We start from the raw sequence: 24,652 nt of genomic DNA, 5'->3' as shown, positions 1-24,652 counted from the left end.
GCAAAGGCACCTGCTGATCCCAGAGAGTGCAGGTTGAACCTTTCTAGTCGAGCACCCTCAGTACCTGACGTGTTGGTAACGAGCTGGACAACTGTTCCACTGCTCACTGGGCTCTTAGCAGACAGTTAGGGGTCAATTATGGGTAAATAACACCACAGAACACGGAGAGCCAGGACTGGTGGCTGGAAGGAAACTTTCTGGGATCGTGGGAAACTTGACCACACTCGTGATAAGTTGTTCAGCCAGCTAAAACCAGGCCGGATTATGGATGTTGCCAGAGGAGAGAGGTTCAACCTGTATTTTCTTCTCTTTGATTTTTGCAAAGCCTCCTAGAGGACTATTGAGGTTACCTGCTGGCAGTGCTGCTCCCTGGGACTGCTCCGTAATTGGGATAAAGCAGTGGTGTTAATCACTTTCCTGGATAATCGCCTTTCCCTCTATCCCAGGGCACGGCAGGGAGGGGCAGGTCTGGAGCTGATGGTTTACTGTAGGAGGAGAGCTGGTGTCTTTTTCCGCATTGGGGCTGAGCTGCAGAGGATCTACTCAGTCATGCTGGCAATGGGCTTTGTTTCTGACCTGGGCTGCTCCTGGGTTCAGCAGCCTGCCTCTGGGGAGGTGTGACAGGATTTCTAAGCGGCTTCTGTGCATGGTGTTGCTGAAGTCTTTCCTCTTTTAAACCTGGTTGTTCAGGTGCCTTTGACCATCTCCCTTGCACTCTGCCCACTAATCCCACCTCTCTGTTCAGGGACGCAGAGTGTGGCTCACGCTCCGAGAGCGGGGTTCTGGATTGCAGAACCTTGTCTTCAGCATGGAGCTGTAGGTTCCAGCGTGTAACGCTCCATCGTTTCTGCAGGCCACGTCGCTCAGCATGGAGGGGAGGTGGTGTGGGCTGCATTCTATTCCTCCCCCTTCGCCCGCCCCTGGGCTGGAAAGTTAGAGCAGAATGAGACTTGTAAAATTTGCTTTGCATTTAAAATTGCTCCTGGCGGTTGAATATTGACCAATTTCTTGCTGCATTAGCACCGCAGATGAGTCTAACTGAGCAGAAAGAATGCTAGAAATAGCTGGTGAAACCCTCTGCTGAGCGGGGGGAAAGTTGGCTGCTGCACAGAATGATCCTTTAGCAGGGTTGCGGCTTAAATATAAATTGGGATCACTGCGAAGCCGCTTGCAACACCAACATTTTGACAAGCCAAGGCCCTGGGCTTGTAAGCTGGGAAAGTGATGTGTGTACCGATGGTTTACCAAACAACATGCAAGTCATCCCACCCAAGCGTTTCCATGGCAAAAATCTTTGCTTTTCTGTTGAACTTTACTAAAACACTGATTCCGGTAACCGTAGCCCTGTCCAACAGCTGCTTTCCTGCCGTTTCCCCAGAGGGTGATTTGTGCTGTGGTTTGGATTCGCTGAGTTCAGACCCTCCTGCAGAGCCTCAGCGTTATGACACGTTCTGCTGCCTCCTGTGCCTTGTTAGGAGCATATAGGGTTTGGTTTTTTTTAATATATTTAGGGCGTTAATTACGGTAAACGAAGCAGATTTTAATCTCATCAGCTGTTCCATAGGCTGCATCAATCCCAGACATCAAAGTGAACATCAAAGAGAGAAGAAGAAAAGCACTTTGAAAGCAGAGCCAACTGATTCACCCCGGTGTGTCTGCATTAGCTTCCCAGTCCCTGTCCTTTCTTGGTTTGCTCCAGACCTATTTCGAGGCTCCTCTCAGTTGTCCCACACCTAATAGAGAATGCAGTGGTGGCAGAGGAGATTACCATAAAAGTGGCTGGATGAGAACAGTCAGGATTCTTCAGATCTGGAGAAGTGGGTCTGTCCCAGGAAAGTTCATCACCTAATACAGGGGGTCCTCGTTGTAAGTTGCTTTGCTATAAGTCATTTTGCGTATCTGTCACTAATTAATCCAGGAAAGCAGATTCATTATAAGTCTCACTGCTCTGCGCTTAGGTTGTTTTGGGGCCAAGGGGCCCAAAGCCAGGAACATAGTGGAGCTTTGTGGTGGCCAGGTGGCTGGCGTGGTAGTGCAGGGGCCCTGGAAGCGAGCTCTGAAGTCGTGAGGGACCTGCGGGGAGCCAGGAGGAGTCAGTGGGGAGCTGGCAGGTAGCCATGGGAGTGGTGGGGGAGCGTAGGGAACTGGTGGGAAGGTGTGTGGACAGGCAGGGAGCCAGCGGTGGACCAGCGGGAAAGTAAGGGGAGTAGGTGGAGGCTGGTGGGAAACCAGTGGGGGTTGGCAGGGTGCCGGTGGGGACTGGAGGAGAAAAAAATTCCCCTTTATACGTCGTTTCACTATAAGCTTCATTATTTAGGAACATAACCTGGACTTAGACTGAGGACCCCCTGTAATAATATTGCTAGTCTTTAAGGTGCTACAGGACTGCTTGTTTTGTATGAGAACCAAAGAGTGGTTCGGGTAGCCTACTTTTTTGCATCCTAGTGCTTTGAAGGACGGTGTAAAATCTGTGTGGCACATCTACTTAGGGGGTGCCGTTGTGGGGACTGACTCGGATGGGGAGCAACTTGTGCTTGAAGCAGTGGTTCCCAAACTTTCCCCTTCATAATCTCATTTTTAGATGCAATGTTTCCTGGGTGCTGGACAGAGTGGCGTCCTTCCTGGAGCATGACCTCATGTGCACCATCCATGCAAGATGACACCGCGTAGAGAACACCACACGCCAGGGTTGCCACGACCCAATCTGCTGAAGGAATGTCCGTATTTGGGAGCACAGGCCCAGATGCAAGAGGGTTGTGAATGTACACCCCCGTCCGGTTTTACTCCCTTTCTCCCCGCTGTGCTGTGCAGGGGGAGCGTGTAGGGCATCCTGGGAACTGTTGTTGATTGGCCAGCTCCCTGCAGAGAGAGCTGGCCCTGGAGCAGAGGAATGCCCGTGGTTGCTAGCAATAGGAAAGCGAGGGGGCCGAGGGGATATTATTTTTCGCTTGCAATATTACAGCAAGATCCCAGAAGATAATTTCTGTAAAACCTCTTATGACTGTGGATGGTTTTAGTGTGTTATAACAAAATCATTTTACCAGTCATGGTTTTCACTCAAATTTTTCATCAGCTTCTCTTATGCACACTCATTGCTCGACTCTTTTGAACCCCTTTATATTTAAAAAAAAAAAAAATTGCGGTCCACATTTACAAAAACCAGTACCTGCCTCCCCCACTCAGAAATGGGCGTGGGTCATGACCTGCAGTTTGGGAGCTGATGCTGTGAAGCAAGAGAGGTCAGTTCCCTCGGGAGTATTCTAGATGTTATAGCTGCGGTGGCAGCTCTTCTTATAAACCAGTTACACCAGTGACTCCCTAAAGAAGGTTGCTGGGATCTTCCCTTTATTATCCTTGCTTGCAAACCCTTTGGTATTGTTCTTAGGAAGGTAAACAAACCCATTTATTCCTCTTCCCTTGCTCCAGGTTAGAGGAGAAAGTGCTTATTTAGGGCTCCTTTCTGCAGCTCTTGTATTGCCACTGATCTGAATGCGATCACTCCTGATTGTAAACGGCCGCTCTCCGTCCAGACTGCTGACTTCTACTGAGAAGGGCTGGGCTGTTAAACCAGGCGATTGGAGCCTCTCAACTCAGCAAGTGACAAATGCTGAATCCAAGCTAGTTTGTACTACGTCATGAGGTCCCAACGCTCTGAACAAACCAAAGGAAACACGATGTTACTACCAGCAGGGTGGAACAGCCACCATGCGGGTAAAATGGATATTGAGCCCAATTCTACCATCAGAGGTCCCTCTAATTTTTCCCATCCGATGGTGGAATAAATTTTGTTATGTGCACCAAGGCGTGCCTGGATGTGCACCACCAAATACCTAGTGCCCACCAGGGGTGCCTCTAAATTTTTCCATCCGGGGCAGAATACATTTTGTTAGGTGCGCCAAGTCATGTGGGGATGTGCACCACCAGTAGAATCACACGCTGCTGCCGGCTGTGGGCATTCTGCTGCTCAGCTGGGCAGCATCGAAATCTCTCCTGGGCAGCTGCCCAAGCACTTAGCTGACGGGGACCGCTGCCTGCCATCTGCCCAGGCCTGGCTGTCACAAAGAGGTCTGGCGGAGACCGCTCAGGATAGGGAAGTGGCATTTGCTGGGGTTGGTTCCCTTTCTCCAGATGTTCTTGGGCACAGCTGATTTCCATGTTCCGAGTCCTTGGGCACTTTTGTAAAGGTCACTGCGGCAGTCGCAAGCGTTCCATTTCCAATTACTTAATTTTATAAGCTCTGCGAGCTGGCATGGGCAGGGATGAAAGTCTGCTCCAGGCGCAGTTTGGGAGAGATCGTCTGATAGGTGGGGACTGGCTCAGGCATGTTTCAATGAGCTGCCTGCGTTACTGAATGCTTGCAGCTGCCTGAAGCCAGCCAGGGAGGCTGGGGCCCCGCGCCCGGCTGCTCTCAGTGCCCTTGTATTGGGGAGCAGCTGCTGGGGCCACCCCTGTGTCGCATGGGAGCCCGTCGTGTCCCTGCGAGCTTAGGAATTGCTCTGGGCTTGGGACCCGTTTCAGCGCATTGCTGTGGCAGGAGTTGGAGATGGGACCCTGCAGCTGCAGGAGGAGGGGCTGGCCTGGGTAATGTAGTGCGAGGGGCTGCTGGCCCTAGGACTGACTTGTGACCTGCCCAGCGTCCCCCACTCTTTCTCCTGCCTGCAAACCCTCCGGGCCTGCCCTGAGCACCAGCCCCACTCTTGCACCCTCCTCACCACTCCCTCCAGTGAAGCGCCTCGCTGCTCTGACTCCCTTCTCCAGCTGCCAGTGCGCTTTACCCCACCTCTTCCCGTGCCAGCAGCCAGGTCTGGGGTGGGTAAGTGGATCGGCCTCCTTTATGGCCGAAGCTACGCACCCCACCCTCCCCCAGACAGGGGGATGCACTGTGCCCTGCCCAGAGAACAGGGGGGAGTTAACGAGTGCCTGGCAATGGGGCCTGCAGCCAGCGCTCTGCTCCCAGCTGCATTCCCATGGAATTCATTCGAATTACTCTTGACTTACACCAGCCAGAGACCAGCCTGGCCCCAGGCCTGCAGGAACTACAGAAAAGTCTCGTGCAACGTTTGATTCCGAGGGCTGGCCTCGCGCGGGGCTGCTGTGCAGCAGGGGTTGCAGCCGGCTGGTCTGCGTGCGGCTGGCACGTGCTCGGCCGTCGGATCTGCTGAGGCTGATTGTTTCCACCACCCAGCGACATGAAGGACGTGGCATCAGCTCAGCCGGTGCCTAGCTGCGCCGGAGGGAGCTGCTGTGGTGCGGTGCTTGGGGAGGAGCAGGTCTGGTCAGCTGGATTGGAGGTCCCTTAGTTGAAGGGAGAGCAGATGCTTTGGAGTGGTGGATGGGTCTTGTCCATCTGAGGCTGGCTGTAAATGCTAGGGGAGCTTGTGCTGCTTCTGGGCGGCTGGTACCTGGAGCCAACTGGGACCCTTCAGACCGGCGACCTGTTTGGGACACAGGACTTGGTGGTTTCAACCTATGGGCCCTGGGGGTCTGCAGAGTAGGCCTGAGACTTCCACAGCAGGTGGCACCTCCGGTTGGCATTCGCAGGTGACTGCAAATGGAAATGGGCTGAAAGCCCCTGACTGAGCCTGTTCCTTCTGTCCCAGCCGGAGAGCGCTGGCTGGGGAACAGGTTTTACCTAGAACGCGCTGTACGGTCTCGGGGGAGTGGGCGGGGGGCCGACGAAAGGTGCTGTCCGCTAATGGGTGGAACATGGGGCTGGGATCCAGGGCTCTGAGTCCTGCTCCCATTTGTGACGCCGCTTTGCTCTCTGAGCGAGCGTCGAAGTGCCGGATCGGGAGGTCTGGGGGCTGCTGCAGCACCCCCTGCTTTGAAGTGTTTCCATTACGTACCGGGTTGACGGTTTGGTTCACCAGCTCTCAGCACTTCCACTTGAAAATTTATTCCAGCCCCCGCTCCCTGACCCCCTCGGTGCCTCGGTTTCCCCTTCCCTAAAATAACTCCTCCTGACCCGCCTCTCTGGAACGTGCGAGGCCGCCGGGTCGTTGTGCGTCAGTGCGAAGGACCGTGCCTGCCTCCATCTAAATCGACTTTAAACTCACTTTGGCTGCTGAGCTGCAACGTGAGTATTGGAGAGTGGTGCTTTAGGGGGGAATATGACAGAGCTGCGCACGAACGCCCCAGCCGCGCTCTAGCCGCAAGGAACGAGCTCCCTCCGTTCCCACGGTGGCGCGTCTCTCTCGGCGATGGCGCTGCTGCTGCAGACAGAGGAGTAAACAAACAGGCACCGCCCGGCGTTAGAAACGTGGCGCTTGCAGTAGCTCGCAGGAGGCTGTTTGCAAGTCTCGGGGCTGTGACCGACGCAGGGAACGGCTGGTGCCAGTCTGGTAAGGCTGGTCTGCGTCTGGGGCTGATTTCCTCCTCATTTGCAAGGCAAAGGTCAAGCTAGATAACTGCCCCCTTTTACGGGTGGGTTTCTGCTGAGCCCCCCTCTGAGTGGCTGACTTCCGCTCCCTCCCCAGGGCGAGCCAGCACCCAGCTACCCACAGGCAGTTTCTCTTTGCCCTCTTGGAGGGAGAAGTCAGGGGGAGGGAGGGAGGGGCAGGACCTGGGGAAGTGTCCCCCATATCCCCAGCGGGGTAGAGCCCCAGCTTGGCCATGGTCCTGTCCTGCCTGTCCCTCCTGAGACGTGGGTCAGCGTCACTGGTGGGGCCACAAGTGCGTGGTGTGTAACCAGCTCCTGCCAGCTGTTCTCTTCCATAGCCAGCTCCAAGCAGTTTGCATCGCCGGGGCTGTACCTCCCCCCCTTCCCAGACTGGCAAGTGCTCCCTCTCCCTTGGGGCAGCTGGGTCCCGCCAGTCGACCCAGAAGAGCGGCATGTAAGTTTTCACTGAGGCTGTGCTCTGTGTGCCTACCCTTCAAACAGCTTCAGCACCCAGCAGGGGAGCTGCCAGTTATTGGCTCCATCCCACGTGACAGAGAACAGGCCCGCTGCCAGACAAACACAGCCACCCTGTCCCGCAGCCAGCCCACGTGCCCCTGCTGGCTGGTCAGCCTGTGCCCAGCATCCAGAGCACGTGCGTGAGCCCATTTTTCCCTCTCCCTCGTGCCTGCAGTCCATTATTCTAGCTGCACATTTCGGGAGTGAAAATTTCCACCTGGAAAGAAAGCTGGTGTGAGGTCTGGAAGCCGTTTTAGCAGGCAGCCTCCGCCAGAGATGGCCATTGCCCGGCCTGTACACTTGAAGGGGTTAGATTTGCAATGGTGAACTCTGGTACGCATCATTTCCACTGTGTGTACACACACACACACACACGTGCGCGTGCTCTCTGCGAGGAAAAAATATTTCCGGTGGCAGTAACGACAGCGTACCACGGCAAAGTGAGAAGAATGCTGCTTGAGAATGTGTGAGTGTTTTGGGCTGTTAGCGTTGTGCATTTTGACACGTGATCATGGTGGTTTGTGTTTTGAATGGGCCACAGCTTTTACTTTTTGACGTTCAAAAGGCTCCTGCGTTTGGTCGTTGTTGCCCCCGCCCACCGCTCCCCCCGGGTGTGTGTGTGACTCTCCCCGTAGCGTTGGGCAGCTGTGAAAAACATTTACAAAATGGATTGAAAATAAACATTGGCGTTATCTGGCCGAACGGCCACATGGCACACATGTGTGCCAGGCCTGTTGTTAATGCAGAGCGTGTTGGTGTCCGGGTGTCGCTTCTGCTCTCCGTCAGCCGCCTGAGAAGGAATTGCCATCCAGACTCCCCTGACTGCATCTTTTAAAGCGGGGTTCCTTTTGCTGATGCCAGCTGGCTGGGGTGGAGGGGTGGGGGAAGTTTGGTGGGGCTTGGGGGGGAGGGAGTAAGGGCGAGTTGCTACTCGCTCAGCCAGGAATGAAAGGGAGCAGCCGGTTTTACAGGGGGGCAGCCGGGAGCGGTTGGAGTTCATGCACTGTGAAATCAGAGCCGTTTATTGTTCTGCATGCAGAAACGCAGTTTGTGCTGCATCGGAAAGCTGGGCGTCTGAACAGAGCCCCTTTCAAGCCTCCTGCAGAGGAGGCAGCCGTCTAAAACTGTTGTCCTCCAGCTGGGGATGACTTCCGCTCTCCTCCATTCTTCCTTGACGTGTTTTGGAGACATTGGAGAGTCTCTAACCCTGCCATCCTCTTGCTTTTTTCCCTTCCCCACCCCCAACTTAAAGGACCAAGGATCAGGGCCCAACGCAGCAAAAGAACAATGTGCTGAGTTCCCTGACTCTTCCGCTTGGTCAGAACAATTCCAAGACCTCAGTCTCTCCCTCCCCAGGCGTTCCCTGGCACCCTTCGCTGCACAGAAGTTGGTGCCTTCAGCTCGTCAGAGGAAACGTTTAGGTTTTTATCCCTCCTGCTTGTTTTGCCCCCTTTGAGGTGCACACGAGACTGGCATGCTCTCCTGTCACCTTCTGCAGTGATTGTGACACAGTGCCCAATGATGACGTTTGCCTTGCCTTAGCTTTTTGCACTGATGCCCCAGGTTTGAATGAGGGGAAAACCTCCCCCCCTCATGTTTCCTGTCTGAAAATATTCCTGCAAACTCTGCGTCAGCGTCTTGGCTTTGTATGAGGATGAAGCTGAGGATGTGGCAGAAGCATCCCTTGCTGTGCTCGTGTGAACGCAGGGAATGTCAGATCCATGTTGGCTGCGTGGCTCTGATTTGTCTTTCTTGCCTCCCCAGGAGGGAGTCTGGTCTGAGTTCCTGGCAGACAGGAGCCATTGCTGTCTTCCCTGTGGATGGTGGCAGTGTGGTTCCAGGGGTGGCTGAGTAGCCTGCTCTCATGCTGCCCCTTTCTTCTGTTCTCCCTTGCAGGTACCTGACCAGCTTCCCTGGTTTTGGATGCTGAGGCAGCATTGCTTTAATTAAAGATGGAAACACTGGAGTCGGAATTGACCTGCCCAATCTGCTTGGAGTTATTTGAAGACCCTCTGTTGCTGCCGTGCGCTCACAGCCTGTGCTTCAGCTGCGCCCATCGCATCCTGGTGTCCAGCTGCTCCTCCAGTGAGTCCATCGAGCCCATCACCGCCTTCCAGTGCCCCACCTGCAGGTATGTCATCTCCCTGAACCACCGCGGCCTGGAGGGCCTCAAGCGGAATGTGACCCTGCAGAACATCATCGATCGCTTCCAGAAGGCCTCTCTGAGTGGCCCCAACTCCCCCAGCGAGAGCCGCAGAGAGCGAACGTTCCGCAAGAGCCCTGCCATGTCCAGCGAAAGGATCGCGTGTCAGTTCTGCGAGCAGGATCCGCCGCGGGACGCTGTGAAGACCTGCATCACCTGCGAGGTGTCCTACTGTGACCGCTGTCTCCGGGCCACGCACCCCAACAAGAAGCCCTTCACCAGCCACCGCCTGGTGGAGCCCGTGCCGGACACGCACTTCCGCGGACTCACGTGCTTGGAGCACGAGAACGAGAAAGTGAACATGTACTGTGTGGCTGACGACCAGCTGATCTGTGCCTTATGCAAACTGGTGGGGCGCCACCGGGACCACCAGGTGGCATCGCTGAGTGATCGATTCGAGAAGCTTAAGGTAAGAGTCGCTGTCCTTCCGCTGTGAGCTGGGGAGGGGTCCTCCTAGCTCGCTGGGCTCCCCCTGACCCAGGAGTGGACAAGCTCGAGGAGGTCCCTAGGCTAAGGCAAGCAGCACCGTCCTTTAGTGGTGAGCTCTCCAGACCATTGGCAGCTGGGGGCTTACGCGAACCGCATGAGACTGCAGAACAGTTGTTCCTTCTCTGCTAATCTGCCTGTCAGGAGTTCGGTCCTCGGGCATGCCAACAAAACCTTGGAGCCCACAAGGACAGAGCATGCCTCCCCGGGCCCCCGATTAGACGGAGCCGCTGTATGGACTGGGTTCTGGACAGCAGTACCAAGGATGCAGGGCCGATGTGGGGAGAGGCGGTGGGGGGAACTTCAGGGTAATGGAGAAGCCAGTCCTGGAGCTGGGCACTGGGTTCAGGGACTCGTGAGCTCTGGCGCTGGCTGTGGCGAGCAGAGTCTCCGGGATTGGCCTTGTATTTACAGTGCAGAGTCTTGCACCGAAAAATCTTCCGGGCACGTCCCTGCAGGTTTCCCAGGTCCTGCATCTTCCGAGCTGCTGCTGTCCCTGCCCCTCAAAGGGTCTTGGGCGCAGCGCCTTGCTGTGTCTCTTGGCTGGCTGTAATTTCCACAGTGAAGGGAGAAGTGGGGTGCACTTGTGTCTATAAAACACTGATCAGTCACTGGAGCCAGAGGTGTTCTCTCCCCAAGCAACCCCCTGCCGTGGAAGTGATTTGGGGACACACATGTCCCCTCCCTGGTGCAAGCGGGCAGTGTAATCCCCTCTTCCTGGCGACTGTCTGGAATGTGTCTCTGCCGTAAAAGTACAGCTGTCCTTCCCTCCTCCTCCTGCATCCCCCTACTCCCCGCCAGCCTCCCTGCGTGCACACACCTGGCTCTCTGTGGCTCGGCAACCTTCCCTCTCCCACATTCTCCATCTGAAGTATCTCCCACAGTGAAGCAGCAGAAATGGGAGCTCATCCTCCCATCGCAGGTCCATAGCACGTCTTTGATCTGAACTGAATTACTGTTATGCCCTCTCCGAGCTGGAGAGATCAAACTCTTTCTGCAATACTTCCCACGCTCCCTGAGGGGCACTTTGAAGCTCGGTGTTTTTAAAAGCAGTGGTAGTGGGCTCCACCGAATCTAATGTGAACCGCACCAGTTGATGCTTGACCTACATACCAGATATAAAACGAGGCTCACACCTCTTCCCTGCCCTGAAGCGTTCTGTGGTCAATCGGCAAAATAATTGTAGTTCGTTTTCTTTTCAAACAAAATTAAAAATACACACAGCTTATTGCAAGTTCTGCTAGTAAGATTCTAGTGGAGGTTGCAGTCAGATTTCCATTATTAACCTGATTTCACTTTTTCATCAGTTCTCTTTCTAGCTGAAATTTTCCAGGCTTATTCTCAGCCCAGAGGTGATTTTTTTTTTTTTTTTTTTAAAAGGCATTTGAGCAAAATCAGTTCCCCTGCTTTTGTTATGGGAGGGTGGAAGAAATACTTTCCTTACTCCAGCAAAGCCACCAGGCACCTCTTTGTGCACAGGTTAGATTTCAAAATAAAGGTGTTGATGATTGGTCAGTGAAACTTTCCGGGTGTCTTGGCCTCACTTAGGGGTATTCTCCAGACTAATTTGCACCCACAAGCACCAACCACAAATGGTTTAAATGGCTACTTCTGTGCATTTACTAGTTTGAAAATACCATCTGAGGACTACAGGGGAAGAGAAATAACTGGAAAGGTAGCAGTGCGGGGCAGCCTTAGAAGCAGCTAGCCGGCATTGATGATGCTGTCTCAGAGACCACTGTGTGATAACTCACGGGGTTTAGTGGTGACCTCTCCAACGCAGCCAGTGACTCCAGGAGTTATCCAGGGCTCAGGCATCCAGGGGGGGAAAAAAGGGGGTGCTCAGCGCTCCCCACCAGCTACAGCTGTGCGGCGGGGCTGCTGATCATCGGTGTGAGGTCTGTCGGGAGGCGCTCGGGGGAAACGGATAGCAGGAGGCCTAAGGGAAGGGACCGCGGCTGGTGCCAGAAGAGGCAGAGCAAGGGCAGAGCCTGGGAGGAAGAGATGGAGTTAGGGGCAGGTCCTTGGGCTGGAGCAGGAGTGGAACATCCCCTGGCAAAAAGCAGTCAGTGCCTGCGCTCTCTAGGGCGGTCGGGTCCTAGTTCTGTAAATGTTCTTTGTGTGGGTGCTTCTGTCGATGCCCCAATCACCTTGGGGAAGAAAGGCAATGGAGGCTTCGCTGGAACCTTACCTGGGTTCTGCTGCAGGTCCCCAGGATCTCTACGTGGCGATGGATAGAGACCTCATTAATGTTTTAAATGGAATAAATGCTATTGGGAACTGCCGGATCGTGGGAGACTTTAATTTCCAAAGCACAGATGGGAGGCGAGTGCTCGCATCCGAAGCCTTCCTGGACGTTGAGAGCTGATGTATTTCTTCACCAAATAATCCCCAAATCAACAAGGGAGGGATGCCGTTGAAAGTTAGTATTGGTGAGTAGTGAGAGCCCCAGAGAAGAGCGGATTGTAGAGGATGGCGTCATTTCAAGTGGGCATGATCTGATTCAGTTTAAGGTGAATGGAAGGAGAAACGCCAATGCGTCTGCAGCTAAGATCCTCGATTTCAAAAGGTCACACTTTGAAAACTGAAGGCAATTGGAAATGGACCGCACTGAAGAGCGAGAGGGTCTGACTGTGAAGGGGGCATGGGATTACTTGAACACAACGTTGCGGAAATTATTCGGAGCCTGCATCCCATCCCAGGGGAGAACATCCGTAAGGCAGGATTGCAGACCAAACTGGCGAACAGGCACCTCAATGGGTGTTTATGGTAAGGCAAGGACTAGCAGACGGGCTGGCTCAGGAAGGCTGCCTGCCTTATGGGGGTCAGAAAGCACAGGAAAACTGCGAGGCCCCCCAAAACCTGAGCAGAGTAGGGTTTATGAAGGAAATTGAAATTGATAGTAACTGGTCCTTTGGCCAGGTAAAGAAAACAAGGAAAGAAGTAGTGGGACGACTAGGCACTGAGGACAGGGGGAGATGTAGGCACCTAAAGTAGTTTTTTGTCTCGGTTTTTAATGAGGAGCTGGGGGCACTGGCAGGGTGAAAACAAGGCCTTGTCACTAACAGTTGCGTAGTGTAGACGTACCCGAAGAGAAGCTGTGCAGCTCTGTCCCAATCAAGCCCTGCTCAGCTGGGCTTAGAGCCATCTCTGATCCTTTTGGAGATGATGTGTCCCTTGTCTGGACGTGCATCATTAACTCCATTTAAGATATATGCAGGGTGGAATCAGTTACGTTAAGGGCATAGCTGCACTACCAAATTTTGGCAGCAAAAACTGCTTTTTTGGCAACAAAATAGGGAGGTTGTACACACGGCAATGCAAATCTTGCCAGGAAAAATGCCCCCTTTTGGCGAGAAAAGGCTTCCACCCCTCCAAGAGACTCTTTTTTTTTCCCTTTCCCCTCCCTTGATTGTCACCAAAGAGCCAGTGCAGGCACTGCTGTTGGTTTTGTGGACAGAGTTGGCTTTCTCCCACAATGCCTGCCCTAGTCACTGCGCTCAGTGTTTTGATCTCTGCTGCCCTGCAAGCCTGGAACCCTCCCCTTTCAAAGCTCCAGGAAGTACCGAACTCTCAGCTGTGTGTGTTGCTCCCTTTGAGAAATCGTTGGACTGCTCTTGTTCTGCCCTGTGCTAGGTACACAGCAGCAGGCACACCGCTGCTGTGGTCCTTTGACATTTGTCAGAGCTACTCAGGATGCTGTGCCCGGCAGCTCAGGAGGCTGTGGGAGAAATCGGCAGGAATCCCAAGATGTGTGGGAGCAGCTCTGCCTTCCCACAACCCTGCACTGTGAGATACGTCCCCTCAATGCACCGCTCACACCGTTGATGCTGAGGCCCCCAGCGTGAACGTTATCTTTTGGCAGAGGAAGTGTGAGCACCCTCAGGCAAGCTTTGTTTTGTTGACAAAATTTGGTAGTGGTGATGAGGCCTAAGCGCAAGCAGTTTTCCTGAACTTTTATAAACTCGGCTCAGGAACCTCCCCGGGCTTTTCCTCAGAGACTGAACAATTTCAAACTCAATGCTGCTGTCCCAAGGAGCAGCTGTGTGGCTGTGCTGTTTTTAGACCCTATAATCAGCTGGGCTCCTGTGTCAGAGGCTTCCTTTTGAGGCTGAATAGTTCTTCCCCTTTGTTCACATGGAAAATGTCATACCACTGCTTGGTATTTCTGAACCTGCCACCTGGTATTTGGTGCAATCCACAAGGAAAATGCAGCCTGTCTGACAGCTGTGCTGCTTTGCTTGGCCCGGAGGAGTTTTCACACTGTTCACACATCAGCACCCTTGGGAGGTTGACCTGGGATGTTTTCTTTTTACTGCCACGTTGCGCCATGGGCTGCTCCGTCTATGTGCTATCCAGGACAGGAGGCGAATTCCGCTGCTGAAGCAGCAAGTGGCATCAACAGTGTCTGCGCCAAACATAACAAAACAATTGGTTAGTCACTGTTGTTCTTAGGTGAGCCTGGTGTTTGGTGCCTAGGGATTTACACGTAATTCCATGCACCTGTGTGAGAATAAATACATTCAGAGCTAGGCAGCCTTGCTGTGTTCAGATGCTTTGAAATATATCCCTTGCTGGCTTTACTGTTTCATGTTGCTGCTTCTGATTTAAACAATAGCGTGCTAGCGGAAGGGACCTGCCCCTTCAAGGCATCCGAGTTTGAACAAAGCTGCCCTCTGGTCTATGCTGTCGCTTTTACCCTCTCCCAGCAGCGCAGATGTTTCTCTCCCTTCTCTTCCTGTTAAACACAGTCTGTGTTTACACAGGGTCTGGGACAGTGTTCCCTGTAAGCTGAGGCTCGGACGGCCGCCCAGGAGAGATTCAGGTGCTGCCCAGCTGGTGAGCAGAGCGCCTGCCGCTGCCAGCATGTGTGGCTGTTGGTGGTGTAAAATGTGTTCTGCCCATGGATGGAAAAAACGAGCGGGAGAGCTCGGCTCGGGGGGCGACCCATCTCGCTTTCCAAAGAAACCAATAAGCCTTGAGCTGTGCAGAGGAAAGCTAGGGGCTTGGTGAGCTTTGTGGAACAGCTGTTGTGCACAGCACTGTGTTCAGCGTGGAGTTCTGCTCTCCCAGGCAGTCGCCGCCAAGGTAGCCCAGGGAAGTGCAAGGGAGGTCCATATGCTTCCATGTTTTCAGGGTGTGATGGAGTGGAGGGAGTGCATGTGTGAGTCAGGCTGGATGTGAGAGGCAAGGAGAGCAGCTCCCAGCGGCTAAGGGTGACCCTGGGGCTACAACTGGCAGGTAACACCTCTGCCCTGAACAAAGAGGAGGGAGGAGCCAAGCTGGGTTTTTGAATCGGTGGGCGGCAGTCAGAGGCTAGGGGAAGAGGAGCTGGAAGGCAGCCAGCCTGAGGAGGGGGAAAGCTACACCCCAGAGGGGCACCCCTCGGGGCCTTCTCCCCAGGACGGGTTGGAAGGACTGTCTCTGACTGCTGTACTGTTGCTTCTGTGAGAAACTGGGCATCTGTTGCCTAATAAACCTCCTGTTGTACCTGCTGAGTGAGAGTCACTCCTGCCAGCGGATGGGGTGCAGTGCAGGGGGACCCCTGAACCCCATCACACAGGGACTTTGGGATAGGCTCTCCATGAGGGACTCTGCTGAGGGGTAGAGATGAGGAGTAAAAAATGCCCCTTGTGGAGGTGCTCTCAGATTTGCAGCTGTGAGAGGTGGAAGGCCCCGCAGGCCGTGGTAGTGGTTTGCTGAGTGGCTGGCAATACGGGAGGGGATGGTGCTAGAATTTGCTGCTTGTAGGAAAATTGGAGGGACAGTAAATGAGGGTCTTTGCAACCAGATTGAATGGGGTGTGAGCATAAACACAAAACGTGCTTAAAGTAATAGGCTGGCAGCATGTGGGCCTGGAAGGAGATGTGGCACTTACACCGGCACCTCAGAAATCCTTGCCCATCCGGCTTGCATGGGGCTGTGATTAAAGAAGGCAGAGAGAGGACTAGGCAGTCTGTATCACTGGTTAGATCACCTCTAGAATTCAGGGTCAGTTGCGGCCTTCCCAGTATTACTGCCTTGATGGGGGATTTAGATTTCAGAAGCACACTGAACGTTGTTATAAGGCCCGTCGAAGACAGTGCGGTGGTCTGAGGAAAGTGTTCCAAAACACGCCAGCAGGCTGGCGAAGTGCAGTGACAAACTGGCCAGGGATGAGACACTCGGGAACCGCTGCTTGTGGGGAAAGGAACTATGTAATCAAGCATGGGCCATGCAAGTGTCCTGCTAACGCAGCTGCCTGTACAGCTCCTGATACAGCTGGAAACAATGGACATGGGACAATGGCCAAATACTGAGTGAGCAGCAATGTGGGTAGACCCTGAAATATCACTTAGCTGCAGATACGGAATAAGTTGTACGGTGGGGTTAGAGAATCAATCTTTGTTAAAATACATGACACCTTGGCCACTTTTCAGGAGATCAGTGACAAAGCGACTGCCAGTAATGCCAGTCCACGTGTGAAAAAGACCCTGGCTCTGAACAGGAACTTTGTGCAACTCAACAGCTTGTCTCGCTCACCAACAGAAGTTGGCCCAAGAAAAAATATTATCTCCCCCACCCCTTGTCACTCCACATAGGAGTTACTCAACAGGCCTGTATGTGGGTGTGTGCGAAAGGTGCAAACGCTGCCCCCATCCCCCACGTCCACTTCCACTCCCTTCCTCCCTGCTGCGCTGCGTGCGGGGCATGAGGGGGGGAACTCAGGGCACCCTGGGAGCTGTAGTTCCTTGAGCAGCTTCCTGCCTAGAGAACTGGCCCTGGAGCATGGAAGGGACTACGTTTCCCAGCATGCTCTTGGCTGCTAGCAACCCAAAGGGAGGGGGGATGAATATTTTGGAATATTCTTTTTCGCTTGTGATATTCCAGCAAGATCCCAGAAGGTGATTTCTAGAAAACCCTTATTACCATATACATTTTCAGTATGTTACGACAAAATCATTGGTTTCCACTCAAATTTTTCATTAACCTCTCATGCACACTCATTACATGACAATTTTGTGCTCCTTTGTATTTAAAAGCGGCTGTCGCATGTCATCCCCCTCCCCAGCAAGGAGACCATGCACATGGAACCAGCTGGAAGAAGCATTTTTCTTTGTGAACTTGACTGTTCAGGAAAGTATGGCAGCCGGGGGTTGTGTGCCATCCAGGCCACGCTGCCTGACCAGGCAGAGTACATGCCCCCCAGCTGCAAACAGGAGGTTTTTTTTTTTTCTCTCTCTCAAACACGGTCCTTCTCTCGCATACGTACGTGCACAACCCCAAAAAATAACTGATTCCTTTTCACTCCAGGGCATTTTGCACTGCAGAATTTGGCTGTAGCTCTTCTTGATGAGGGCCTCTCTCCTTTTTGATTTCTGTGAATTTGTGAACACTCCCTCCGTCCCCCGCCAGCATTTCAGATCGTATATGTCAGAGAGGAGGGTTGGAAACTGGCCTGAAATTAAATAGTGAGCGAGGATATTTTCCTAGCACCCTAAGCCTCCTTAATACCATAGGCGATGTGTAACTAGGGCACTTTCTATGAAAATGAGCTGCAGTAAGTCTAGCCGTGTGTTCAGCTGTACATGCCTCCTTAGGACACTGCAGTTTGGCAAAGGTAGTGTTTGGGTTTGACAAGTTAGCCTTCACCCAGGTTAGAGCCGCATTGTATCTTAATTACAATGAGAACAATCTAATTCTCAAGTCACTACATTTTGCAGTGGCCCCTTTTGGGCCTCGCCTGTTTGGTTTGTTACAGGTTTCTAAGAGTGGTCAGTTTCAGAGCATTCTGTTGCTGAGTGACCTTAAATGGTGAGAGAGTCACTGAAATATTTATGTGTGATTTGCCTGCGACAAGGCACAGCACTTCAGCCATGAAGAGTGGGTATTTTTGTCTTCCTTGTGTATGCATCTAAAACAGTGATGGGTGGAGGGGAAGGTGCCTCTCCTTTCTCTTTCTCAATGAAACTTGCATCATAGTTACCCTTCCGGGATTGCGTGTGTCTGTTCCAAACTTGCCTGCTAACCCAGAGCTCGGAGTGATTGTGCGCTACAGGGTCATACAGGGGCTTGTGGCAGGGATGCTGCTAGTTTAGAGTTCACACGGCCTGCTGATTGTGTGTGTTTGGAGCAGTGGCCCTCTGTGTATCCACTGGCAATTGGACAGCGTGAAGAGATCTGTGTGGTGGCCTGGGAGGCGGACTGGATATAAAGCAGTGTGTGTCTGGGTGAAAGCACTGCGGGTGTACTCATCTGAGGGTTCGTGCTGCTCAGAGGGGTGTGCTGCTAGCCGTGTGAAACAGCACAGTCCAGCCTGAGTTTGCCTCTTTGGTTCTGTAATGCGTTTGCTGCTTGGGGAAGGAAGGCATGGATAATTTATGAACAGCTGCTTGGCTGTTTGTTACAGAGCTAGCCAGTGTCTCCAGAGGTGAGAGGGTGAGGATGCATTGTTTCCAAGCCCCTGGCTTCTATTTAAGGGGGAAAAGGGAGTTTGATTTTTATTGCTGATCTTTTCACTGTGTTCTTTGTGGTCCTAGACGGAAAGTTGAGTACAGTCTGGTTTGCGGTAGCAGGTATGGAAAATAACCTAAATTAGTCACGTCCTAAAAATTAGCATTCCAGATCAAATTAAAAATTAATGCCAATTAAGAATGGAATTTATGGCTTGACCTAGATAAAGCAAATGCCGGGGATAGCAGCGCACCATCAACTGAATGAAATTTCTGCCAGCTAAAAAAGCTGATGGACTTTGAAACTCTCACCGCTGAGTCTTTAACAGCGTACAGAACCCTGCCCTTTCATGCCGCGCTCTTCCATGCTGTGTGCGCCAGCTGTTTGGTGTTGATTGCTACATTGGTACCCCTAGAACAGCGGTTTTCAACACCATGAGGCTCTGCAGGCACAGCAAAGGTCAGTGGTTTGCAACCTGTTGTCCCCTGGAAATTTGCAAACAAGCATTTCCAAGAGGGTCTGTACCACCATGTGAAACTTTGCAACTGGTGGAGGTTGCGAACCCCTGCCGTAGAACACTCTGCGCCAGAGGAGAGGAGCACCGAGGTTATTTTGCAAAGTCGTGGTGTGTGAGTGCTGGTATTGGGCAGGGTAATTGGTTCAGAGGTCTTCCAGAATGCTCCCATTGACAGAGAGAAGTGTTTTCGGAGGGACGGTTTCTTTGTTTCCCCTTGCATTAATCACACCAGTCCCCCATCTGTTCTGTGTCTCCTCTCGCAGAGATCAGAGAGCATCCAGCTTAGCACAATGTTTTCCTTTGCCAGTGCCTAGAGATTCTGGTGACTGGCATTCCCTAAATACCAGAGAGACGTGTTCATTTTGCAACCTTTTCTACTGGCGGTTTGCTAAGCACATAGCGCGGACGGGCCACATTCCGTGCTCAGTTACATTTGGAGAGGTCCACAGCCTTAAGCCTGCTCACGCGATTGTGTGAACGAAGCTGGAACGGGGCCAGCATGGGGTATTTTTTTGACACTGCGGAGCTGCTGTCTGCGGGCCTGTTCTTCCGGGAATGGTAAAATGAATTACGAGTAACTTCCGTGAAACAGGGACTTATTTACTGATCGACAGTTGAAAGTTTTTGCCCTTCCACTGTGACAGTTATCAAGAAAATCGCAGTTTAATGTCTACTTGACTCTGAGACTAACCCGCAATCTCTTTCCATGTCTCTTCTTTCCCAACCGCCCGTACGCAAACGAGCGAGACACTTGTTAAGGATGCAGCTGTGGTTATATGACCCTTTTACTAGGTATGTAACAAGTTTATTACCATTTTAAAAATAGCTAAGCTGGACAGGAAGGAAGGAAATGAGAATAAAGGTGATGTTATATGACTGTTCCGTGACCCTAATGGGTCAGATGTTTGCTTAATGACAGCATTTGCTCTCGAAGCGCCTCCTATCCCAAAGACCCTCAAATGGTAGGGTGTCCCCCCGCGGGGGGCAGCCTCCACAGAAGGCAGGGGAAGAACCATGAAGCAGCCCCCGCCATCCCAGCTCTTCCTCAGCCGTGGCCCCCCACTGCAGCCCAGCAGGGGCTCTGTTCCTGTCTGCAAGCCGTAGGTGCTACACCCCCTCCTTTGAAGCAGTTTCCAACATATCCAGGGTTTTAAGTTCAGTGGCTTTCAGCTGCCGCACTATAAAAATTGTACCAGCACCTGTGCCCCAGACCTGCCCCTGTCTGCAGCCCCCTTACGCCTGTCTGTTCCGCAGCCCTCGAGACTCCTAGCACCTGGGTATAGGGCACTGATGGGGAAGGCATGACCATAAAAATTTGGGGGACCACAGCTAGCTTCCCTCTAAGCTGTTCCGTGGCCTGTTAAGCACCACACAGGCAGTGAGGACTGCAGCAGAGAGACACCTCTCCCCCAGGCCCAGATCTACCATGACCAGGGGGAGATGCACCTGTGCCCCAGCCCAGATGCTGCTGAAAGGAGAGAGAGCTGGGGGAGTCATCTCTCTCCCTGCCTTAGCCCCAGGGCAGCCTGTACCCCAGACTCTCACCTGCAGGCCTAAAAATCTTGGCTCCACCCCTCACCCCGTGAATTTTATGTCCGCCAATACGGAGGCATTGTCATGCATCTCCACCATATTGGTGCACGTAGCAAAATTCATTCTACACCAGTGTGGGGGGAAAAGTAGAGGGACCCCTGGGTCACCATCCTGCCTATTCCAAATCCCACCTGAGTTGTGACCCCACAGCGGCCCCTGCCAACTCAGCGTATGCACCACCGATGAGCCATTTGGCACTGGGACTGCAGAGAAATCAAAACCACGCGCCAGCCTAGATTCACAGCTGGTGTGGAAGCCGGTTATGCTGTGGTGCATGGTCCCGTCCGCAAATTAGATGAGAACCCCGTCTGCCCCAGTCGAGCTCAAACGGCTGAAATTCCTGTCAGGCTAGTGCAGACAGGTGCCTCTCTGTTGCTCTCCCTCTGGGGGAGAGGCTGTTTTCGCCTCCCCCCTCTCCCACAGCTTGCTGTTTCTGGCTGGCTGCAGCCTCTTTGGAATTACAGGCTAATGTCATTTCCTTCATTTGAAGTCAAAGCCGTTGTGACTACTGACAGATGTTTCATTACAGGCAGAGCAGCCCCCCCCCCCCACCCCCCCTTCCTTTCCAGCACCTGATCCTTAACGGGATCTGGGATTTGTAATCTTTTGCTTTTTCTTCCTCGCCTGTGCAGACCACAATTCCCTGCCGAGCTCCTGCAGCTCACAGGTCATTTTTTACTGCTTGAAGGTCGTGAAATGAACACGAGACAACCAGCACAGCTTAAGTCTATTTAGTTACCTCAGGGTCGAGCCTGTCAGCAGCGGGCGTTGCTAGAAAGCTCTGTGTGCCGGGGAGTGACTCAAAATAGGTCCTCGGCAGAGCATTTCCCTCGGTTTGTTTCCAGCAAGGCTAATGCCTCATAAACCAGTAAGGACTTAATTGATATTGTATGCACATAAAAGCACATCTTGTGTTGTCCTTTGCGCAGATGCAAGCCCTTGGTCCTTTGCCAGAATCCCAGCTCCGGTGATTGGCCAAGTCACAACACAGTGGTACGGTTTGCCCGTCACATCCAAATGACTTCGATTTCTTACCAGGGGAGTCAAGACAGTGATGGTAATTTGGTTTAAGGGTAAGGCTGTCAGAAATTTAGCCATCTGAGGACTGTGCTGGTAACTTGCCAACCGGACAAGAATTGCACCTAATTTCTGCTCAAAGTTAATGAGGCGGAATGGCCCGTGAGAAGAGGTGTGCTGTCTGCCAATCCAAGCTGAGACTGCACAGACCCGGCTGGAGCATTGCAGGCTGGGACTTATGTTCTTTATGGGCCTTGTTGCCATGTTAGGAAGTCAGATCACTTTGTTTTCTAGGTTTGGCTATTGGTCTGTGGGCAGCATTCCCTGTAAGCTAAGCAGGTGGGTGGCCTCGCAGGAGAGATTCAGATGCCACCCAGCTGATTGGCAGAGTGCCCAGAGCTGGCAGCCTCTGTTCCCGCTTGTGGTGCACATAAGCACATGCCTGGGTGCAGATAACAACATGTATTTTGCACAGGGATGGAAAAAATAGGGTGAAAATTGTCTGTGGCCCACATCTCGTGCCGCTTGCCTGGAGGCTGGCTGTGGTGTTAGACTTGCTCTTCCGTATGTAATAGAGGAGTGGGCAAAATCAGCCCTGGGGACCAGATCCACAAAGCGTTTCCCTTCGGCCCGCCCAGCGGATTAGCAGAGCGTAGGTGCTGACAGCCGGCGGCACGTGCTCAGCTGTCCCTCCCGCCCTTGTTCCGTCTGCAGCCGAGCTGCTCCTGGGACTCTCCTGCGAGCTGTGCAGAAGGACAGGGGGTGGAGGGAGCTGCTCCAGTCTGAAGCAGGGATGGCGAGTGACTCGGGTGCAGAACAGGGGACGGGGGAGCTACAGAGACGGACAGATTTCCCTTAGAGGCAGAGGGCAGCTTCTCTCAGAAACTTGCCCAGCAGCAGCCAACACACACTGTCACTGTCACACTCCCCCATTCTGTGCCACACACAGTCACTGTCACATACACACTGCAGCACACGCTCAGTCTGTGCCACAGAGCCTGTCTCGCGCACACAGCGTTTCTCTTTCATACTCGCACTCTCTTTTTCTCACTGTAGCCCCCAGCCCTACCCCATGCTACCCAAGGCCCTGTCCCTTTGGGGGGTGCCCAGAGCTGGCCCGCGACCAGCACCACAATTTGTGGAGTGGCTTCTCTGCAAAAATCACTCCCCACCCAATGCGATGGCTGCTCTGCAGAGGGAGATGCTCCTGTGCTGGCATCATGGGTTGGTTTTCCTGTCAGGGTAATGTGTTTAAGAAGTTGTGGTGCTAATGGCCCTGGAGGCGGAGGGAGTCCTGGACACAGGCCAAGGCTAGCAGGGAGATCTGTCCTAATTCCCAGTAGTGGAACTTCGCTGTGTTCTCTGACCCCGTTTGCACTTGCTCATGCCTGTATCCCATGCACATCAATGGCTACAACTTAATAGGTTAATGCGGTAAAACACCAGGGGTATGTCTACACTAGGAACTAACTTTTGAAGTTAGGCAGTACTCCAAAGTAGCCTGCTGAGTGTCTAAACACATTTTCTCTTGCTTCGAAGGGAGCCCAACTTCAAAGTGCTTACTCTGTTCCCGGGAATGGAGTAGTGTCCGACTTCGAAGTTTAACTTCAAAGTCGGGTGAGTGTAGACGCTCAGCTTCGAAGTTGTACTTCAAAGTAAGCAACTTCAAAGTTAGTTTTGTAGTGTAGACACAGCCCAGGTGTAATTAATAGTACTTAGGATTTGTTTTTAAATTCTGACATCAAGCAACAGAAACTAGGCGTGTGTCAGTAAGGGACTGTGTCAGCCATAACATTTATTCAAGCATCATGAGTCATACTCAGGTGTGAATTTTCCTGGCCTTTTGCCCAGATATTGGAGAGTGATTCAAATTTGCACTGGTCTTTTGTGCAGGATCTAACTGATTAAGTTCTTGTGAACTGGTGCCAGGAAAAAAAAAAATCCCCCAAACAAAAAACCCAAAGTGGTGGTGACCCTAAAGATCAGTGACTGTTTTCAGGCCAACAGATGGGGGGCTGGTGGAGGGGGATTTGCCCTGGGGCTGTTCGGCTTACCTAGCTTCCGAGGTGCATATCGCCTTTGGTTTTAATCCAGGGCAGGCTGTGAGATTTGAGACCTAAAATGGATGAACTTGCATCTTTTCTGCTCCACTTAATTTCCCACCTGACTCGGGTGTCACTGTGTCGTGAGCTTTTAGAGTTGGAGAGGGCCAACGTGGTGCGCCAGAAAGGCTCGCAGAGATGTTTGTCTTTCAGGCACTGCACAGCACTGATCTCTAGCTTTCCAGGCCAGAGCAGAAGTGCTTGCACACCTTGGCTGGAGACAGGGCTCTGGGACTCTTGCTTCTCCAAGACTACAGCACTATACTGTACTGCAATATTACAGGCCAGGTCCTGAGCCCCATGAGCCAAAGTCAGCTGACCTGGGCCAGCTGTGGGTTACTACCTGCAGCGCAGACGTACCTTTAGACTCTCTGTGCCTCGGTTTCCTGTCTATGAGATGTGGATAATAGTGCCAGGGACATTACCGATTAACCAGTTAACTGGTAAGCCTCACCCGAAATAGAGGAGGATTGCTGGTTATGGGTATGGACCTGTGTGTGCAGGGGCGCTCCAGTGTAGCGGCAGGTGGGGCGGGGTCTCCAGGCCACCTGGAGCAACGCCTGTGGTCCCCCCATTTAATCAGTTGACTAATCAAAAGGTATTTTACATCCCTAAATAGCACTGGCCTGCCACACAGGTAGGTGTGGAGATAAGTGCAGGTTGTGCTGGGCTCCGGTTGGAGCTCTAAGACAGAAAGCTGAGAGCATCCATCTGCCACGAGGTGCTTGGCGCAGTGGGCTGATTCCCAACATGCGGAGCACTCGCAGCTCCCAGTTATCCCGGTGGAATTGTGAATGTTGGCAGCTCCAGGCAGTGACCCGGCCTGGCCAGCCAGTGTTGCCAAACACTTCTTAGCTGGGAGAAAGGGCATGGGTGGGTCTGGGTAGGGCTGAGGGGCCACTGCGGGGCTGGAGGACGTGCTAGGAGAGACTGACTGGGGGGTGCTGGACATTTGTCACTCATGGTTGGCCCTCCCAGGATCTGCTTGGATCCCCAGCTGCTGTCATGCAGGGAGTTCTTCCCCCTCTGGGCCTGGCCAGGCTGTTGGGATAGTTGCTCTTGTTTTGTTTCTCCTGGGCTGTCTTCCCTGCAGCCTGCCCTCCCCAGGGTTGCCCCTGGAGTCCATCCCGATGGCTGTGCCAGCACGTTCTGTCAGTGGGACGTTGCACTTGTACACCTGACTGCACATCCTGCACATCAGTGTCCAGGCAGAGACGAAGGTGTCGTCAGTTTTTTAAATCCTTGGTACCTGGCTATGGCTTCGACTCCCACCGCCCTGGGCCAGAGTGCCTCCGATTTCAAAGACAAAGGGCCAGCAGCAGAGCGCTGCCTGTTCAGGTGTCCTCAGCTCCGTAACTAGTTCTCTCCTTGGGGCCGAAATAGCCTGCAGGGTGCTTCTGCAAGGC

The 24,652-nt window shown here is 52.9% G+C and overlaps 1 protein-coding gene across 1 annotated transcript in view; it reads left to right on the top strand.

Moving 5' to 3' along the window:
• Positions 1 to 24,652, top strand: part of MID2 (midline 2) — a 205,704-nt gene that overhangs the window by 20,947 nt on the left and 160,105 nt on the right. The window contains exon 2 of the mRNA XM_075007991.1: positions 8,792 to 9,507. Coding sequence (XP_074864092.1) covers positions 8,848 to 9,507 — 660 coding nt within the window. The 5' untranslated portion in view covers positions 8,792 to 8,847. The remainder of the gene's footprint in view (positions 1 to 8,791; positions 9,508 to 24,652) is intronic.

This window comes from Carettochelys insculpta, chromosome 13 (assembly GCF_033958435.1).
Source record: "Carettochelys insculpta isolate YL-2023 chromosome 13, ASM3395843v1, whole genome shotgun sequence".
Taxonomy (NCBI): Eukaryota; Metazoa; Chordata; order Testudines; family Carettochelyidae; genus Carettochelys; species Carettochelys insculpta.
Note: the sequence above shows the minus strand (reverse complement) of the source record. Positions and strands in the feature narration are given on the sequence as shown.